Genomic DNA, 22,006 nt, shown 5'->3' on the forward strand with positions numbered 1-22,006 from the left:
TTCCTTTGTGTGTTTACATCTGTAAAGACCACAAAATGGCTCCTACAAAGCGACAGGGATCCGGTTCATGAAAAGACGCAATCTCTCCATCCGCACACGGATTACTATTTCACAGCAACTGATATTCCTGTGAACCGCACTGTGGATACAACAGGAGCACGTACGGTGAATATTCGCACCACAGGGAATGAGAAGTCATCCTTCACTGTGGTTCTAGCTTGCCATGCTAATGGCCAGAAACTTCCACCCATGGTGATATTCAAAAGGAAGACCTTGCCAAAAGAGACCTTTCCAGGCAGCAACACATTGCAAAAAAGGCATTTTCTTTGGCCTTTCCTTTTAACAACACTCAGTAAAAGTTTGGGAACTGAGGAGACACATTTTTGAAGTGGAATTATTTCCCATTCTTGCTTGATGTACAGCTTAAGTTGTTCAACAGTCTCCCTTCTCATATTTTAGCCTTCATAATGTGCCACACATTTTCAATGTCTGGACTACAGGCAGGCCAGTCTAGTACCCGCACTCTTTTACTGTGAAGCCACGCTGTTGTAACACGTGGCTTGGCATTGTCTTGCTGAAATAAGCAGGGGCGTCCATTAGTGATGGGATCGGCAGTTCTTTTGACTGTACTGAATCAAAAAAAATTCGTTCACCGAATCACTTCTGCAGCAGCAGTTCTGTGGGCAAGTCGGCGAATCACGAGTCAGTCAGTAACAGATTCCCCAGCGGCAGATCTCGGTGTGCGTCAGTTCGCGAACGACACAAGCCCTCAGCACCCAATGAACGACACGCACAGTGACTGAACGAGATCCTCAATGTGACATCCTCCTCCGCGACACAGTCAGTTCTCTGTGTCAGTAGGTTCGCGAGTCCTGTTGTTAAATATGTTTTATTGCACTGAAATGAAAATAATAAATAAATAAAAGTGGGAAATAAAAAAAATAGTTATAGCCTACTAAAATGCTTGCAATCAACAGTTAAATAAATAGGCCTCGTTTGTTTGCATATTTAAGTTTACATTTTCTTTGCTACAGAACATTTAGTTTTTATGTTGCCATTTGTTAAGGGTTTCTTAACAAAAAAATGTTAATTGTTAAAATTGTTTAAAAAAAAATTTTTACAAATTAAAAAAAATTCAAAAATAAAAAAATTTAAAAACATTTTTTTTTAAATTAAAACAATTTTAAAATCATTTTTTACCTTGAAAAAAAAATGTTACTTTGAACATTTTTTTGTACCTTGAAAATCATTTTTTACCTTGAAAAGAAAATTTTACCTTGAAAATTTTTTTTACCTTGAAAATCATTTTTTACCTTGAAAATCATGTTTTAACTTAAAACATTTTTTTTTTTTAATTTTTTAATTTTTTTAAACTTTTTTTACTTTTTTAAAAATTTAATTTTTTTTTAAAATGTTTAATTTTTTTTGTTATTTTTTTTATTTGTTTTAAATATTTTTAAATTTTTAAATATTTTTAACTTTTTTTAAAGTTTTTTTTTAACTTTTAAAATTTTTTTTTACCCTAACCCTAACCCGAACCCTAACCCTAACCCTAACCCTAACCCTAACCCTAACTCTAACTCTAACTCTAACCCTAACTCTAACCCTAACCCTCACATCTAACTGTGACTGTCAATACTAAAAAAAAAATGTTAATTGTTAAAATTGTTTAAAAAAAATTAAAAAATTAAAAATTGTTTTAAATTGTTTTAAAAAAAAAAAAAAAAAGTTTTTAAAAATTTTAAAAATTTGAAAATAATAAATAAATAAAAGTGGGAAATAAAAAAAATTGTTATAGCCTACTAAAATGCTTGCAATCAACAGTTAAATAAATAGGCCTCGTTTGTTTAGTGCAAAAACAAATATTAAATTAAGAAACCCTTAACAAATGCCAACATAAAAACTAAATGTTCTGTAGCAAAGAAAATGTAAACTTAAATATGCAAACAAAAAGAAAATAAATACCTTCAAAATAAAACAAATAAATTAAGAGCCAGAAATGCCAACATAAAAACTAAATGTTCTGTAGCCTACGTTTAAAAATATAACAAAGAAAATATTAACTTAAATGTGCAAACAAAAGGAAAATAAATAGGCTACCTTAAATAAAACTAAACAAATATTAAACCAAGTGCCAGAAAAGCCAACATTAAAACTAAAATTTCTGTAGCTTACATTTAAAAATATAAAAATGGAAATATCAACTTAAATATGCAATAAAAAAGAAAATAAATAGCTTAAATAATATAAAAATCAAGATAAATTAAAGCTGCAAGCAGCGTTGTTCGGGCCCGCGTATTTGGCAGGTGCTAGTCCTAAGTGTCCCAATACTTTTGTCTACTTTTAGTCTGAAGTGTCCCAAGACTTTTGTCTAGTGTACCTACCTTGTCTGCATTGTGTGGGCACGTTGGTGCTTCCTGCTTTTGAGCAGCCATCTTAAAAAAACAGCAGCGCAGCAGCATCAGTGCAGCGGTTCTTTGAAGGGTCATAAAATCAAAACCGGAGCAGGTATCACAACTCTTTCGCCAACTTTTAATCAGAAGGGTTCAATCTCTCTCCTGTGTTAGTTTGAAGCCGAAACAACAAACGCGCTCAGAGGAGATAATGTTTGAAGAAAGGGGACGGGTTTTTACAAAAATGTTGTGTTGAAGGGGGAATAGCAAACTTCCTGTAGATTTTTGCTGGGGGTTGTCAATTTATGAAATGTAGATCTAAGTGAGACCTACATTGAGGTTTTTGTTTCATGTCTCTACGACCTTCCCAGTGGGAGTAACAGGCAGTTGTGTCATTTTTGTCATCCGAGGAGTAGTTTTTTGTGCGTTTTATGAAAAAATTGCTGTAGAGCACAATTTTTAGATTTGGGGTTAGGTTTTTTCATTAGATCACAGTTTTAGCCAGTCCTGATGTGTGTGTTCAGTTTGGTGAGTTTTGAAGCATGTTAAGGGGGTGAAATTACAGCTCAAAGAGGCAAAAGTGACTGTTTTTAGTACTTTTTTGTCTTGAAGGGGGAATTGCCAACTTCCTGTAGATTTTAGCCCGAGGATGTACGATTATGAGAAGTAGGTCTAAGTCAGACCTACATAGAGGATTTTGTTTCATGTTTTTCCGACCTTCCTAGTGGGAGTTACAGGCAGTCTAGTTTTTTTTTTCCCTAGGGGGCGCTAGAGCGCAATTTTGAGTTTTGAGGTTAGGTTTTTTGATAAAAAGTTTTGCCGTACATTACTGATGTGTGTGTAAAATTTGGTGAGTTTTGAAGCATGTTAAGGGGGTCAAAGTAGTGCGCAAAGCTGCGGAAGAATAATAATAATAATAATTAAAGCTGCAAGCAGCGTTGTTCGGGCCCGCGTATTTGGCAGGTGCTAGTCCTAAGTGTCCCAATACTTTTGTCTACTTGTAGTCTGAAGTGTCCCAAGACTTTTGTCTAGTGTACCTACCTTGTCTGCATTGTGTGGGCATGTTGGTTATTCCTGCTTTAGAGCAGCCATCTTAAAAAAAACAGCACCGCAGCAGCATGAGTGCAGCGGGTCTTTGAAGGGTCATAAAATCAAAACCGGAGCACTTAATTAAAAAGCGCTTCTGTTGTTGTAATCACAAGGGTTCAATCTCTCTCCTGTGTTAGTTTGAAGGCGAAACGACAAACGCGCTCAGAGGAGTTCGTTTTTGAAGGAAGGTGACTGGTTTTTACAAAAAATTTATTTTGAAGGGGGAATAGCAAACGTCCTGTTGATTTTTGCTGGGGGTAGTCAATTTATGAAATGTAGGTGTAAGTGAGACCTACGGAGAGGTTTTTGTTTCATGTCTCTCCGACCTTCCCAGTGGGAGTTACAGGCCGTTTTGTAATTTTTTCCTTCCCAGGAGCAGTTTTTTATCAGTTTTATTCAAAAATTGCTGTAGAGCGCAATTATTGAATTTGGGGTTAGGTTTTTTTGTTAGATCACAGTTCTTGCCAGTCCTGATGTGTGTGTTCAGTTTGGTGAGTTTTGAAGCATGTTAAGGGGGTCAAATAACAGCTCAAAGATGCAAAAGTGACTGTTTGTAGTACTTTTTTGTCTTGAAGGGGGAATTGCCAACTTCCTGTTGATTTTAGCCCAAGAATGTACCATTATGAAAGTTAGGTCTGAGTCAGACCTACATAGAGAATTTTGTTTCATGTTTTTCCGACCTTCGTAGTGGGAGTTACAGGCAGTCTACTTTTTTTGTTTTTATAGGGGGCGCTAGAGCGCAATATTAATTTTTGAGGTTCGTTTGCTATAAAAAAGGCAGGTTTCGCAGGTCCTGATGTGTGGATCAAATTTGGTGAGTTTTGAAGCATGTTAAGTGGGTCATTGTGTGGGCACGTAGGTGCATACTGCTTTTAAGCAGGCATCTTAAAAAAACAGCATTGCAGCAGCATCAGCGCAGCGGGTCTTTGAAGGGTCATAAAATCAAAACCGGAGAAGTTAATTAAAAAGCGCTTCTGTTGTTGTAATCACAAGGGTTCAATGTCTCTCCTGTGTTATTTTGAAGGCGAAACGACAAACGTGCTCAGAGGAGTTCGTTTTTGAAGGAAGGTGACAGGTTTTGACCAAAAATGTGTTTTGAAGGGGTAATAGCAAACTTCCTGTTGATTTTTGCTGGGGGTAGTCAATTTATGAAATGTAGGTCTAAGTGAGACCTACGGAGAGGTTTTTGTTTCATGTCTCTCCGACCTTCCCAGTGGGAGTAACAGGCAGTTTTGTAGTTTTTTCCTTCCGAGGAGCAGTTTTTTATCAGTTTTATTCAAAAATTGCTGTAGAGCGCAATTTTTGAAATTGGGGTTAGGTTTTTTTATTACAGCACAGTTTTTGCTAGTCCTGATGTGTGTGTTCATTTCGGTGAGTTTTGAAGCATGTTAAGGGGGTCAAATTACAGCGCAAAGAGGCAAAAGTGACTGTTTTTAGTACTTTTTTGTCTTGAAGGGGGAATTGCCAACTTCCTGGTGATTTTAGCCCGAAGACATACAATTATGAGAACTAGGTCTAAGTCAGACCTACATAGAGGTTTTTGTTTCATGTCTCTCCGACCTTCCTAGTGGGAGTTACAGGCAGTCTGTTTTTTTTTTTTCCTAGGGGGCGCTAGAGCGCAATTTTGATTTTTGGGGTTCGGTTTTTTTATCAAAAGACAATTTTCGCAGGTCCTGATAAGTGTGTCAAATATGGTGAGTTTTGAAGCATGTTAAGTGGGTCAAATTAGGGTTCGAAGAGGCGGCGGAATAATAATAATAATAATTAAAGCTGCAAGCAGCGTTGTTCGGGCCCGCGTATTTGGCAGGTGCTAGTCCTAAGTGTCCCAATACTTTTGTCTACTTGTAGCCTGAAGTGTCCCAATACTTTTGTGTACTTGTAGTCTGAAGTGTCCCAAGACTTTTGTCTAGTGTACCTACCTTGTCTGCATTGTGTGGGCACGTTGGTGCTTCCTGCTTTTGAGCAGCCATCTTAGAAAAACAGCACCGCAGGAGCATCAGTGCAGCGGGTCTTTGAAGGGTCATAAAATCAAAACCGGAGCAGGTATCACAAAACGGTTCTGTTATTCTATGCACAAGGGTTTAATCTCTCTCCTGTGTTATTTTGAAGGCGAAAGGACAAACGCGCTCAGAGGAGATAGTTTTTGAAGGAAGGTGACCGGTTTTTCCAAAAAAATTGTTTTGAAGGGGGAATAGCAAACATCCTGTTGATTTTTGCTGGGGGTTGTCAATTTATGAAATGTAGGTCTAAGTGAGACCTACATAGAGGTTTTTGTTTCATGTCTGTCCGACCTTCCCAGTGGGAGTTACAGTCAGTTTTGTAGTTGTTGTCTTCCGAGGAGCAGTTTTTTGTCAGTTTTATTAAAAAATTGCTGTAGAGCACAATTTTTGGATTTGGGGTTAGGTTTTTTCATTAGATCACAGTTTTAGCCAGTCCTGATGTGTGTGTTCAGTTCGGTGAGTTTTGAAGCATGTTAAGGGGGTGAAATTACAGCGCAAAGAGGCAAAAGTGACTGTTTTTAGTACTTTTTTGTCTTGAAGGGGGAATTGCCAAGTTCCTGGTGATTTTAGCCCGAAGACATACAATTATGAGAACTAGGTCTAAGTCAGACCTACATAGAGGTTTTTGTTTCATGTCTCTCCGACCTTCCTAGTGGGAGTTACAGGCAGTCTGTTTTTTTTTTTTCCTAGGGGGCGCTAGAGCGCAATTTTGATTTTTGGGGTTCGGTTTTTTTATCAAAAGACAATTTTCGCAGGTCCTGATAAGTGTGTCAAATATGGTGAGTTTTGAAGCATGTTAAGTGGGTCAAATTAGTGTTCGAAGAGGCGGCGGAATAATAATAATAATAATAATAATAAAACGGACGAATAACAATAGGTCCTTATGTCCCATTGCATAAGGACTCCCTGTGGGAGTCCTTTTGCAATGGGCCACTGCGGGCCCTAATAATAATAATAAAACCTTAGAATAACAATAGGTCCTTATGTCCCATTGCATAAGGACTCCCGGTGGGAGTCCTTTTGCAATGGGCCGTGCGGGCCCTAATAAAACCTTAGAAATTCAATAGGTCCTTATGTCCCATTGCATAAGGACTCCCTGTGGGAGTCCTTTTGCAATGGGCCATTGTGGGCCCTAATAATAGCCTATGTATATGTACATACATTAGTTATTATTTTTATTTTAAATCTTCTCAAACAGCCTGCCCTACACTTTACCCCCCGCCCCTCCCCCTCGCGTCGCTGCTGCTCAGCCTTGCCCTGCACTGACTTTCTTTCTGTCTCCTCTACTCTCAAAACTTGATGTGTTGAGATAATGTGTGTGTTTGTTTTCATGCGGCTTGAGTCAACATTAGCCGTTAGCTTGGAGAATGAATGGAGAACGGATGCCAATGGCATGAAACATATCCCCGCGACGGGAGGAGAATCACTCGCGGCATTGGGGCAAGCAGAGCAGAGAGCGAGAGCGTTGTCGTTCACTGACTGATTCATGTCGTTAATCCGCGGTGAACGAATCGTTCGCTCAGTCCCTCCCCCCCGCCCCCATGATGAGTAGCTGGCTGCGACGTTCGCCGACGTCGAGGGTTCAGTGAGTCACAAAATGCGCCAGTTCCATGGTCGCGGCGGAGCTCAACTGAACTGAGAAAGGAACGAATCAGTTCATGAAGTGATTCGGTTCAGTACATTCACTCAAAAGATTCGTTCCTTCGAACGAATCGTTCGCGAACGACACAACATTAGCGTCCATGATAACGATGCTTGGATGGCAACATATGTTGCTCCAAAACCTGTATGTACCTTTCAGCATTAATGGTGCCTTCACAGATGTGTAAGTTACCCATGTCTTGGGCACTAATACACCCCCATACCATCACAGATGCTGGCTTTTACACTTTGCGCCTAGAACAATCCGGATGGTTCTTTTCCTCTTTGGTCCGGAGGACACGACGTCCACAGTTTCCAAAAAAAATTTGAAATGTGGACTCGTCAGACCACAGAACACTTTTCCACTTTGCATCAGTCCATCTTAGTTGAGCTCGGGCCCAGCGAAGCGTTTCTGGGTGTTGTTGATAAATGGCTTTGGCTTTGCATAGTAGAGTTTTAACTTGCACTTACAGATGTAGCGACCAACTGTAGTTACTGACAGCGGTTTTCTGAAGAGTTCCTGAGCCCATGTGGTGATATCCTTTACAGACTCAATCAATCCATCAATCAATCTTTATTTATATAGCCCTAAATCACAAGTGTCTCAAAGGGCTGCACAAGCCACAACGACATCCTCGGTACAAAGCCCACATACGGGCAAGGAAAAACTCACCCCAGTGGGACGTCGATGTGAATGACTATGAGAAACCTTGGAGAGGACCGCATATGTGGGTAACCCCCCCCCCCTCTAGGGGAGACCGAAAGCAATGGATGTCGAGTGGGTCTGACATAATATTGTGAGAGTCCAGTCCATAGTGGATCCAACATAATAGTAAGAGTCCAGTCCATAGTGGGGCCAGCAGGACACCATCCCGAGCGGAGACGGGTCAGCAGCGTAGAGATGTTCCCAGCCGATGCACAGGCGAGCGGTCCACCCCGGGTCCCAACTCTGGACAGCCAGCACTTCATCCATGGCCACCGGACCTGTGCCCCCCCCCCCCCCCTCAAGGAAAAGGGGAGCAGAGGAGAAAAGAAAAGAAACGGCAGATCAACTGGTCTAACAGGGGGGCTATTTAAAGGCTAGAGTATACAAATGAGTTTTAAGATGGGACTTAAATGCTTCTACTGAGGTAGCATCTCTAATTGTTACCGGGAGGGCATTCCATAGTACTGGAGCCCCAATAGAAAACGCTCTATAGCCCGCAGACTTTTTTTGGGCTCTGGGAATCACTGATGTCTCTTTTTGATGCAGTACCGCCTGAGAGATCCAAGGTCTGTAATATCATGGCTTACGTGCAGTGATTTCTCCAGATTCTCTGAACCTTTTGATTATATTACGGAGCATAGATGGTGAAATCCTTAAATTCCTTGCAATAGCTGAAATGTTGTTCTTAAACAATTTGCTCAGGCATTTGTTGACAAAGTGGTGACCCTCGCCCCCGTCCTTGTTTGTGAATGACTGAGCATTTCATGGAAGCTGCTTTTGTCATGGCACCCACCTGTTCCCAATTAGCCTGTTCACTTGTGGGACGTTCCAAATAAGTCTTTGATGAGCATTCCTCAACTTTCTCATGTCTTTTTTGCCACGTGTGCCAGCTTTTTTGAAACATGTTGCAGCCTTCAAATTCCAAATGAGCTAATATTTGCAAAAAAATAACAAAGTTTACTGGTTCGAACGGTAGATATCTTGTCTTTGCAGTCTATTCAATTGAATATAAGTTGAAAAGGATTTGCAAATCATCGTATTCTCTTTTTATTTACCGTGACAACTTCACTGCTTTTGGCTTTTGTACATTAACAGTTTTTTACCTTGGAAACATTCTTGGTTAAATAGACGCTCTCATTCTCAATAGAGACTTGGTAGAGGTCACAATACTTGTCGGCTTCAAATCCCACCACAATGGCCGGCATATGTTCCCCCACCAACACAGCAGCGGTGACCGCAGGGTGCCACATGCTACCTGAAGGAATCAAGAAAATACGACAATATCGAGCTCTTCTTTCAGGATGTGAAACCAATTCAAAATGGGGATACAAGTACCATTTTCCAAACACATCTGGGCCTTTTGGATTCTCTTGTCGTCACATCCTGGCCATGGCAGCAAATATCACAAGATTAGAGTCAATTAGTTGGGCGTAGATGTAGACGACCGCAATGTATCACACCAGGCATTGTCAAAGTGTTTGTTATTCTCAGCAATGTAAACATGGCAGGATGTATTTGGTTGTGTGTCAACCACAGGGAAATAGCTGTGGCCTACAGCTGTTTTTTTTTGGCCAAAAGCACAATCTGAAAATACAAAACAGCTTCTTTTTTTAAAAATTTTTCAAGGTAAAAAATGATTTTCAAGGTACAAAAAAATTTTCAAGGTAACATTTTTTTTTCAAGGTAAAAAATGATTTTCAAATGTTTTTTAATTTAAAAAAATGTTTTTAATTTTTAAATTTTTTTTTTTTTTTTTTTAATTTTTTTTTTTAATTTGTAAAAAAAAATTTAAACTTTATTTTTTATTTTTTTTAAAACAATTTAAAACAATTTTAAATGTTTTTAATTTTTTTAAACAATTTTAACAATTAACATTTTTTTTTAGGGTTAGGGTTAGGGTTAGGGTTAAGGTAAAAAAAAAATTTACCTTTGAAAATAATTTGTTTACCTTGAAAATCAATTTTAACCTTGAAAAAAAAATTTTACCTTGAAAATTTATTTGTACCTTGAAAAAAAAATTTTACCTTGAAAAATTTTTTTTACCTTGAAAATCATTTTTAACCTTGAAAATCATGTTTTGACTTAAAACATTTTTTTTTAATTTTTTAATTTTTTTTAATTTTTTTTATTTTTCTTTTATTTTTTTATATTTTTTTTAATTTTTTTTTATTTTATTTAATTTTTTTTTATTTTATTTTATTTATTTTTTTTTTTTTTTTTTATTTTTTTATTTTTTTTTTTTTTTTTTTTTTTTTTATTTTTTTTTATTTTTTTTATTTTTTTTATTTTTTTTTTTTTTTTATTTTTTTGTTTTTATTTGTTTTAATTTATTTATTTATTAATTTTTTTATTTTTTATTTATTTATTTATTTTTTAAATGTTTGTAAAAATTTTAAATTTTTTAAATATTTTTTTTAACTTTTTTAAAAAAAATTTACCCTCAACCTAAACCTAACCCTAACCCTAACCCTAACCCTAATCTTAACCCTAACCCTAATCCTAACCCTAACCCTAACCCTAATCTTAACCCTAATCCTAACCCTAACCCTAACCCTAACCCTAAAAAAAAATGTTAATTGTTAAAATTGTTTAAAAAAATTAAAAACATTTAAAATTGTTTTAAATTGTTTTAAAAAATGAAAAAAAAGTTTCAAAAAATTTTACAAATTAAAAATTTTTTAAAAAAATAAAAACATTTAAAAAAAAATTTTTTAAATTAAAAAAATTTTAAAATCATTTTTTACCTTGAAAAAAAATTTTTACCTTGAAAATTTTTTTGTACCTTGAAAATCATTTTTTAACTTGGAAAAAAAAAATTTACCTTGAAAAAAAATGTTACCTTGAAAAAAAAATGTTACCTTGAAAAAATTTTTGTACCTTGAAAATCATTTTTTACCTTGAAAAAAAAATTTTACCTTGAAAAAAAAATTTTACCTTGAAAAATAAATTTTACCTGAAAATTTTTTTTTACCTTGAAAATCATTTTTTACCTTGAAAAATCATTTTTTACCTTGAAAATCATGTTTTAACTTAAAACATTTTATTTATTTATTTATTTATTTTTCTTTTTAAAGTTTTTTTTTTTTTTTTTTAATTTTTGTAAAAATTAAAAAAAAAAAATTTTTTTTAAATTTAAAAAAAAAATTTAATTAAAAAAAAAAAAAAATTAAATATTTTTTAAATATTTTTTAAATATTTTTTAAATATTTTTTAAATATTTTTTAAATATTTTTAAAAAAAACATTTTTTAAATTTTTTTAAAAAAACATTTTTTAAATTTTTTTTTAAAAACATTTAAAAAAAAATTAAATTTTTTAAAAAAAAAATTAAATTTTTTTTTAATTTTTTTTTAATTTTTTAAATATTTTTAACTTTTTTAAAACTTTTTTTTACTTTTTTAAAAAAAAAATTACCCTAACCCTAACCCTAATCTTAACCCTAACCCTAACCCTAAATAAAAATGTTAATTGTTAAAATTGTTTAAAAAAATTAAAAACATTTAAAATTGTTTTAAATTGTTTAAAAAAATAAAAAATTTAAAGTTTAAAAAATGTTTACAAATTAAAAAAATTCAAAAATAAAAAAATTTAAAAACATTTTTTTAAATTAAAAAAAAATTTAAAATCATTTTTTACCTTGAAAAAAAAATTTTACCTTGAAAATTTTTTTGTACCTTGAAAATCATTTTTTACCTTGAAAAGAAAATTTTACCTTGAAAATTTTTTTTTACCTTGAAAATCATTTTTTACCTTGAAAATCATGTTTTAACTTAAAACATTTTTTTTAAATTTTTTAATTTTTTAAAACTTTTTTTAATTTTTTAAAAATTTAATTTTTTCTTAAAATGTTTAATTTTTTTTTATTTTTTTTTTATTTTTTTTAAATATTTTAAAATTTTTAAATATTTTTAACTTTTTTTAAAGTTTTTTTTTAACTTTTTAAAAATTATTTTACCCTAACCCGAACCCGAACCCGAACCCGAACCCGAACCCGAACCCTAACCCTAACCCTAACCCTAACCCTAACCCTAACCCTAACCCTAACCCTAACTCTAACTCTAACTCTAACTCTAACTCTAACCCTAACCCTCATATCTAACTGTGACTGTCAATACTAAAAAAAAAATGTTAATTGTTAAAATTGTTTAAAAAAAATTTAAAAATTAAAAATTGTTTTAAATTGTTTTAAAAAAATAAAAAAAAGTTTTTAAAAATTTTAAAAATTTAAAAACATTTTTTTAAAATTAAAAAAATTTGAAAATAATTTTTTACCTTGAAAAAAAAATGTTACCTTGAAAATTTTTTTGTACCTTGAAAATCATTTTTTACCTTTTAAAAAATTTTTTTTTAACTTTTAAAAAAAAATTTACCCTAACTCTAACCCGAACCCTAACCCTAACCCTAATCTTAACCCTAACCCTAACTCTAACTCTAACCCTAACCCTCACATCTAACTGTGACTGTCAATAATAAAAAAAAAAATGTTAATTGTTAAAATTGTTTTAAAAAATTAAAAAAAAATAAAATTGTTTTAAATTGTTTTAAAAAAATAAAAAAAAGTTTTAAAAAATTTTACAAATTAAAAAAAATTCAAAAATTAAAAAAATTTAAAAACATTTTTTAAAAATGAAAGAAATTTGAAAATAATTTTTTACCTTGAAAAAAAAATTTTACCTTGAAAATTTTTTTGTACCTTGAAAATCATATTTTACCTTGAAAAATTTTTTTTACCTCGAAAAAAAAATTTTACCTTGAAAATTTTTTTTACCTTGAAAATCATTTGTTTAGCTTGAAAATCATTTTTAACCTTGAAAATCATGTTTTAACTTAAAACATTTTTTTTTAATTTTTTTAATTTATTTTTAATTTTTGTAAAAATTTTACATTTACATACAACTTTTTTTAAACTTTTTTTTAACTTTTTTAAAACTTTTTTTTAACTTTTTTAAAACTTTTTTTAACTTTTTTTTAACTTTTTTTAAACTTTTTTTTAACTCTTTTTTAACTTTTTTTAAAACTTTTTTTAACTTTTTTTTTTACTTTTTTTTTACTCTTTTTTAACTTTTTTTTTTAAATTTTTTTTTAATTTTTTTTTACTTTTTTAAAAAAAAATTAAAACTATTTTTAAACTTTTTGTTAACTTTTTTTTAACTTTTTTTAAACTTTTTTTAAATTTTTTAAAAACTTTTTTTGTAACTTTTTTCAAATTTTTTTTAAACTTTTTTTAAACTTTTTTAAAAATGTTTTTAAACTTTTTTTAAACTTTTTTTAAACTTTTTTTAAACTTTTTTTAAACTTTTTTTAAACTTTTTTTAAACTTTTTTTAAACTTTTTTTAAACTTTTTTTAAACTTTTTTTTGACTTTTTAAAAAAATGTTTACCCTAAACCTAAACCTCTCCCTATTCCTAACCCTAACCCTAATCTTAACCCTAACCCTAATCCTAACCCTAACCCTAACCCTAACCCTAAAAAAAAATGTTAATTGTTAAAATTGTTTAAAAAAATTAAAAACATTTAAAATTGTTTTAAATTGTTTAAAAAAATAAAAAATTAAAAGTTTAAAAAATGTTTACAAATTAAAAAAAATTCAAAAATAAAAAAATTTAAAAACATTTTTTTTAAATTAAAAAAAATTTAAAATCATTTTTTACCTTGAAAAAAAAATTTTACCTTGAAAATTTTTTTGTACCTTGAAAATCATTTTTTACGTTGAAAAGAAAATTTTACCTTGAAAATTTTTTTTTACCTTGAAAATCATTTTTTACCTTGAAAATCATGTTTTAACTTAAAACATTTTTTTTTTAATTTTTTAATTTTTTTAAACTTTTTCCAATTTTTTAAAAATTTAATTTTTTCTTAAAATGTTTAATTTTTTTTAATTTTTTTCAATTTTTTTTAAATATTTTTAAATTTTTTAAATATTTTTAACTTTTTTTAAAGTTTTTTTTTAACTTTTTAAAAATTATTTTCCCCGAACCCGAACCCGAACCCGAACCCTAACCCTAACTCTAACTCTAACTCTAACCCTAACCCTCATATCTAACTGTGACTGTCAATACTAAAAAAAAAATGTTAATTGTTAAAATTGTTTAAAAAAAATTACAAAATTAAAAATTGTTTTAAATTGTTTTAAAAAAATAAAAAAAAGTTTTTAAAAATTTTAAAAATTTAAAAACATTTTTTAAAAATTTAAAAAATTTAAAAACATTTTTTTAAAATTAAAAAAATTTGAAAATAATTTTTTACCTTGAAAAAAAAATGTTACCTTGAAAAAAAAATGTTACCTTGAAAAAAATTTTGTACCTTGAAAATCATTTTTTACCTTGAAAATAAAATTTTACCTTGAAAAAAAATTTTTACCTTGAAAAATAAATTTTACCTGAAAATTTTCTTTTACCTTGAAAATCATTTTTTACCTTGAAAAATCATTTTTTACCTTGAAAATCATGTTTTAACTTAAAACATTTTATTTATTTATTTATTTATTTTTCTTTTTAAAGTTTTTTTTTTTTTTTTTGAATTTTTGTAAAAATTTAAAAAAAAAATTTTTTTTTTAAATTAAAAAAAAAAATTTAATTAAAAAAAAATAAAAATTAAATATTTTTTAAATGTTTTTTAAATATTTTTTAAATATTTTTTAAATATTTTTTAAATATTTTTTAAATATTTTTTAAATATTTTTTAAATATTTTTTAAATATTTTTTTAATATTTTTTAAATATTTTTAAAAAAAAAATTTTTAAATTTTTTTTTAAAAACATTTAAATTTTTTTTAAATTTTTTTAAAAAAATTTTTAATTTTTTTTAAAATTTTTTAAATATTTTTAACTTTTTTAAAACTTTTTTTTACTTTTTTAAAAAAAAAATTACCCTAACCCTAACCCTAATCTTAACCCTAACCCTAACCCTAAAAAAAATGTTAATTGTTAAAATTGTTTAAAAAAATTAAAAACATTTAAAATTGTTTTAAATTGTTTAAAAAAATAAAAAATTTAAAGTTTAAAAAATGTTTACAAATTAAAAAAATTCAAAAATAAAAAAATTTAAAAACATTTTTTTAAATTAAAAAAAAATTTAAAATCATTTTTTACCTTGAAAAAAAAATTTTACCTTGAAAATTTTTTTGTACCTTGAAAATGATTTTTTACCTTGAAAAGAAAATTTTACCTTGAAAATTTTTTTTTACCTTGAAAATCATTTTTTACCTTGAAAATCATGTTTTAACTTAAAACATTTTTTTTTAATTTTTTAATTTTTTTAAACTTTTTTTAATTTTTTAAAAATTTAATTTTTTCTTAAAATGTTTAATTTTTTTAAAAAATTTTTTAATTTGTTTTAAATATTTTAAAATTTTTAAATATTTTTAACTTTTTTTAAAGTTTTTTTTTAACTTTTTAAAAATTATTTTACCCTAACCCGAACCCGAACCCGAACCCTAACCCTAACCCTAACCCTAACCCTAACCCTAACCCTAACCCTAACCCTAACCCTAACCCTAACCCTAACCCTAACCCTAACCCTAACTCTAACTCTAACTCTAACTCTAACCCTAACCCTCATATCTAACTGTGACTGTCAATACTAAAAAAAAAATGTTAATTGTTAAAATTGTTTAAAAAAAATTTAAAAATTAAAAATTGTTTTAAATTGTTTAAAAAAAAAAAAAAAAAGTTTTTAAAAATTTTAAAAATTTAAAAACATTTTTTTTAAATTAAAAAAATTTAAAAATAATTTTTTACCTTGAAAAAAAAATGTTACCTTGAAAATTTTTTTGTACCTTGAAAATCATTTTTTACCTTTTAAAAATTTTTTTTTTAACTTTTAAAAAAAAATTTACCCTAACTCTAACCCGAACCCTAACCCTAACCCTAATCTTAACCCTAACCCTAACCCTAACTCTAACTCTAACCCTAACCCTCACATCTAACTGTGACTGTCAATAATAAAAAAAAAAATGTTAATTGTTAAAATTGTTTTAAAAAATTAAAAAAAAATAAAATTGTTTTAAATTGTTTTAAAAAAATAAAAAAAAGTTTTAAAAATTTTTACAAATTAAAAAAAATTCAAAAATTTAAAAAATTTAAAAACATTTTTTAAAAATGAAAGAAATTTGAAAATAATTTTTTACCTTGAAAAAAAAATTTTACCTTGAAAATTTTTTTGTACCTTGAAAATCATATTTTACCTTGAAAAATTTTTTTTACCTCGAAAAAAAAATTTTACCTTGAAAATTTTTTTTACCTTGAAAATCATTTGTTTAGCTTGAAAATCATTTTTAACCTTGAAAATCATGTTTTAACTTAAAACATTTTTTTTTAATTTTTTTAATTTATTTTTAATTTTTGTAAAAATTTTACATTTACATACAACTTTTTTTAAACTTTTTTTTAACTTTTTTAAAACTTTTTTTTAACTTTTTTAAAACTTTTTTTAACTTTTTTTTAACTTTTTTTTAACTTTTTTTTAACTCTTTTTTAACTTTTTTTAAAACTTTTTTTAACTTTTTTTTTTACTTTTTTTTTACTCTTTTTTAACTTTTTTTTTTTTATTTTTTTTTAATTTTTTTTTACTTTTTTAAAAAAAAATTAAAACTATTTTTAAACTTTTTGTTAACTTTTTTTTAACTTTTTTAAAACTTTTTTTAAATTTTTTAAAAACTTTTTTTGTAACTTTTTTCAAATTTTTTTTAAACTTTTTTTAAACTTTTTTAAAAATGTTTTTAAACTTTTTTTAAACTTTTTTTAAACTTTTTTTAAACTTTTTTTAAACTTTTTTTAAACTTTTTTTAAACTTTTTTTTGACTTTTTAAAAAAATGTTTACCCTAAACCTAAACCTCTCCCTATTCCTAACCCTAACCCTAATCTTAACCCTAACCCTAATCCTAACCCTAACCCTAACCCTAACCCTAAAAAAAAATGTTAATTGTTAAAATTGTTTAAAAAAATTAAAAACATTTAAAATTGTTTTAAATTGTTTAAAAAAATAAAAAATTAAAAGTTTAAAAAATGTTTACAAATTAAAAAAAATTCAAAAATAAAAAAATTTAAAAACATTTTTTTTAAATTAAAAAAAATTTAAAATCATTTTTTACCTTGAAAAAAAAATTTTACCTTGAAAATTTTTTTGTACCTTGAAAATCATTTTTTACGTTGAAAAGAAAATTTTACCTTGAAAATTTTTTTTTACCTTGAAAATCATTTTTTACCTTGAAAATCATGTTTTAACTTAAAACATTTTTTTTTAAATTTTTTAATTTTTTTAAACTTTTTCCAATTTTTTAAAAATTTAATTTTTTCTTAAAATGTTTAATTTTTTTTAATTTTTTTCAATTTTTTTTAAATATTTTTAAATTTTTTAAATATTTTTAACTTTTTTTAAAGTTTTTTTTTAACTTTTTAAAAATTATTTTCCCCGAACCCGAACCCGAACCCGAACCCTAACCCTAACCCTAACCCTAACCCTAACCCTAACCCTAACCCTAATATCTAACTGTGACTGTCAATACTAAAAAAAAAATGTTAATTGTTAAAATTGTTTAAAAAAAATTTAAAAATTAAAAATTGTTTTAAATTGTTTAAAAAAAAAAAAAAAAAGTTTTTAAAAATTTTAAAAATTTAAAAACATTTTTTTAAAATTAAAAAAATTTAAAAATAATTTTTTACCTTGAAAAAAAAATGTTACCTTGAAAATTTTTTTGTACCTTGAAAATCATTTTTTACCTTTTAAAAATTTTTTTTTTAACTTTTAAAAAAAAATTTACCCTAACTCTAACCCGAACCCTAACCCTAACCCTAATCTTAACCCTAACCCTAACCCTAACTCTAACTCTAACCCTAACCCTCACATCTAACTGTGACTGTCAATAATAAAAAAAAAAATGTTAATTGTTAAAATTGTTTTAAAAAATTAAAAAAAAATAAAATTGTTTTAAATTGTTTTAAAAAAATAAAAAAAAGTTTTAAAAAATTTTACAAATTAAAAAAAATTCAAAAATTAAAAAAATTTAAAAACATTTTTTAAAAATGAAAGAAATTTGAAAATAATTTTTTACCTTGAAAAAAAAATTTTACCTTGAAAATTTTTTTGTACCTTGAAAATCATTTTTTACCTTGAAAAATTTTTTTTACCTCGAAAAAAAAATTTTACCTTGAAAATTTTTTTTACCTTGAAAATCATTTGTTTAGCTTGAAAATCATTTTTAACCTTGAAAATCATGTTTTAACTTAAAACAATTTTTTTTAATTTTTTTTAATTTTTTTAATTTATTTTTAATTTTTGTAAAAATTTTACATTTACATACAACTTTTTTTAAACTTTTTTTGAACTTTTTTAAAACTTTTTTTTAACTTTTTTAAAACTTTTTTTTAACTTTTTTTTCACTTTTTTTTAACTTTTTTTTAACTCTTTTTTAACTTTTTTTTTTAACTTTTTTTAACTTTTTTTTTTACTTTTTTTTTACTCTTTTTTAACTTTTTTTTTACTTTTTTTTTACTTTTTTAAAACTTTTTTTTAACTTTTTTAAAACTTTTTTTAACTTTTTTTAAACTTTTTTTTAACTTTTTTTTAACTCTTTTTTAACTTTTTTTTAACTTTTTTTAACTTTTTTTTTTACTTTTTTTTTACTCTTTTTAAACTTTTTTTTTACTTTTTTTTTACTTTTTTTTTACTTTTTTTTTACTTTTTAAAAATACCCTAAAAATTTAAAATCATTTTTTACCTTGAAAAAAAAATTTTACCTTGAAAATTTTTTTGTACCTTGAAAATAATTTTTTACCTTGAAAAGAAAATTTTACCTTGAAAATTTTTTTTTACCTTGAAAATCATTTTTTACCTTGAAAATCATGTTTTAACTTAAAACATTTTTTTTAAATTTTTAAATTTTTAAATTTTTTTAAACTTTTTTTAATTTTTTAAAAATTTAATTTTTTCTTAAAATGTTTAATTTTTTTTTTAAATTTTTTTAATTTTTTTTAATTTGTTTTAAATATTTTTAAATTTTTTAAATATTTTTAACTTTTTTTAAAGTTTTTTTTTAACTTTTTAAAAATTATTTTCCCCGAACCCGAACCCGAACCCGAACCCTAACCCTAACCCTAACCCTAACCCTAACCCTAACCCTAACCCTAACCCTAACCCTAACCCTAACTCTAACTCTAACTCTAACTCTAACTCTAACTCTAACCCTAACCCTCATATCTAACTGTGACTGTCAATACTAAAAAAAAAATGTTAATTGTTAAAATTGTTTAAAAAAAATTACAAAATTAAAAATTGTTTTAAATTGTTTTAAAAAAATAAAAAAAAGTTTTTAAAAATTTTAAAAATTTAAAAACATTTTTTAAAAATTTAAAAAATTTAAAAACATTTTTTTAAAATTAAAAAAATTTGAAAATAATTTTTTACCTTGAAAAAAATATGTTACCTTGAAAATTTTTTTGTACCTTGAAAAGCATTTTTTACCTTTTAAAAAAATTTTTTTTAACATTTTTAAAAAAAATTTACCCTAACTCTAACCCGAACCCGAACCCGAACCCGAACCCTAATCTTAACCCTAACCCTAACCCTAACTCTAACCCTAACCCTAACCCTCACATCTAACTGTGACTGTCAATACTAAAAAAAAAATGTTAATTGTTAAAATTGTTTTAAAAAATTAAAAAAAATTTAAATTGTTTTAAATTGTTTTAAAAAAATTAAAAAAAAGTTTTAAAAAATTTTACAAATTAAAAAAAATTCAAAAATTAAAAAAATTTAAAAACATTTTTTAAAAATTAAAGAAATTTGAAAATAATTTTTTACCTTGAAAAAAAAATTTTACCTTGAAAATTTTTTTGTACCTTGAAAATCATTTTTTACCTTGAAAAAAAATTTTTACCTTGAAAAAAAATTTTACCTTGAAAATTTTTTTTACCTTGAAAATCATTTGTTTAGCTTGAAAATCATTTTTAACCTTGAAAATCATGTTTTAACTTAAAACATTTTTTTTAAATTTTTTTTTATTTTTTTAATTTATTTTTAATTTTTGTAAAAATTTTACATTTACATACAACTTTTTTTTAACTTTTTTAAAACTTTTTTTTAACTTTTTTTTAACTTTTTTTTAACTTTTTTTTAACTTTTTTTTAACTTTTTTTTAACTTTTTTTTAACTTTTTTTTTAACTTTTTTTAAACTTTTTTTAAACTTTTTTTTAACTTTTTTTTTACTTTTTAAAAAAAAATTAAAACTATTTTTAAACTTTTTTTTTACTTTTTTTAAACTTTTTTTTAAACTTTTTTTTAATTTTTTAAAAACTTTTTTTGTAACTTTTTTCAAAAAATTTTTAAACTTTTTTTAAACTTTTTTAAAAATGTTTTTAAACTTTTTTTAAACTTTTTTTAAACTTTTTTTAAACTTTTTTTAAACTTTTTTTAAACTTTTTTTAAACTTTTTTTAAACTTTTTTAAAACTTTTTTTTGACTTTTTAAAAAAATGTTTACCCTAAACCTAAACCTATCCCTATTCCTAACCCTACCCCTAATCTTAACCCTAACCCTAATCCTAACCCTAACCCTAACCCTAACCCTAAAAAAAAATGTTAATTGTTAAAATTGTTTAAAAAAATTAAAAACATTTAAAATTGTTTTAAATTGTTTTAAAAAAAATTAAAAAAATTAAAAAAAAAGTTACAAAAAATTTTACAAATTTAACAAAATGAAAAAAATAAAAACATTTAAAAACATTTTTTAAAAATTAAAAAAAATTGAAAATCATTTTTTACCTTGAAAAAAAAATTTTACCTTGAAAATTTTTTTGTACCTTGAAAATCATTTTTTTACCTTGAAAAAAAATTTTACCTTGAAAAAAAAATGTTACCTTGAAAATTTTTTTGTACCTTGAAAATCATTTGTTTAGCTTGAAAATCATTTTTAACCTTGAAAATCATGTTTTAACTTAAAACATTTTTTTTTCATTTTTTTTAATTTTTTTAATTTATTTTTAATTTTTGTAAAAATTTTACATTTACATACAACTTTTTTTTAAACTTTTTTTAAAACTTTTTTTTAACTTTTTTTTAACTTTTTTTTAACTTTTTTTTAACTTTTTTAAAACTTTTTTAAAACTTTTTTTTAACTTTTTTTAAACTTTTTTTTTACTTTTTTTTTTACTTTTTTTTTTACTTTTTAAAAAAAAAATTAAAACTATTTTTAAACTTTTTTTTAACTTTTTTTAAACTTTTTTTTAAACTTTTTTTTAATTTTTTAAAAACTTTTTTTGTAACTTTTCAAAAAAAATTTAAACTTTTTTTAAACTTTTTTAAAAATGTTTTTAAACTTTTTTTAAACTTTTTTTAAACTTTTTTAAAACTTTTTTTAAACTTTTTTTTGACTTTTTAAAAAAATGTTTACCCTAAACCTATCCCTATTCCTAACCCTAACCCTAATCTTAACCCTAACCCTAGTCCTAACCCTAACCCTAACCCTAACCCTAACCCTAAAAAAAAATTTTAATTGTTAAAATTGTTTAAAAAAATTAAAAACATTTAAAATTGTTTTAAATTGTTTTAAAAAATTTAAAAAAAATTTAAAAAAGTTACAAAAATTTTTACAAATTTAACAAAATGAAAAAAATAAAAACATTTAAAAACATTTTTTAAAAATTAAAAAAAATTGAAAATCATTTTTTACCTTGAAAAAAAAATTTTACCTTGAAAATTTTTTTGTACCTTGAAAATCATTTTTTACCTTGAAAAAAAATGTTTACCTTGAAAAAAAAATGTTACCTTGAAAATTTTTTTGTACCTTGAAAATCATTTTTTACCTTGAAAAAAAAAATTTACCTTGAAAAAAAAATTTTACCTTGAAAATCATTTTTTACCTTGAAAATCATGTTTTTTTTAAACTTTTTTTTATTTTTTTAAATATTTTAAAACAATTTAAATGTTTTTAATTTTTTTAAACAATTTTAACAATTAACATTTTTTTTTTAGTATTGACAGTCACAGTTACATCAGATGTGAGAGATGGTGCATATGTAGGGGATTTTATAATAACATTTTAGAATAAAATTCCCTGATGAGGGAAACCTGCAAAAAAAAAAGGCTTGTAGGGATGATATAGCTTCTTGTGTTTTTTCCTGATCTAACGTATATTCCGCTCTACCGCGGTATTGAGCACTGTATAACGGATAAACCACAG

The 22,006-nt window shown here is 26.0% G+C and overlaps 1 protein-coding gene across 1 annotated transcript in view; it reads right to left on the reverse strand.

Moving 5' to 3' along the window:
- Positions 1 to 22,006, reverse strand: part of LOC133612797 (interleukin-17 receptor A) — a 43,547-nt gene that overhangs the window by 20,502 nt on the left and 1,039 nt on the right. Inside the window, exons 4-5 of the mRNA XM_061970485.2 lie at positions 9,165 to 9,212; positions 8,933 to 9,084 (exon numbers count right to left, since the gene is read on the reverse strand). Coding sequence (XP_061826469.2) covers positions 8,933 to 9,084; positions 9,165 to 9,212 — 200 coding nt within the window. The remainder of the gene's footprint in view (positions 1 to 8,932; positions 9,085 to 9,164; positions 9,213 to 22,006) is intronic.

This window comes from Nerophis lumbriciformis, linkage group LG10 (genome assembly GCF_033978685.3).
Source record: "Nerophis lumbriciformis linkage group LG10, RoL_Nlum_v2.1, whole genome shotgun sequence".
Lineage (NCBI taxonomy): Eukaryota > Metazoa > Chordata > Actinopteri > Syngnathiformes > Syngnathidae > Nerophis > Nerophis lumbriciformis.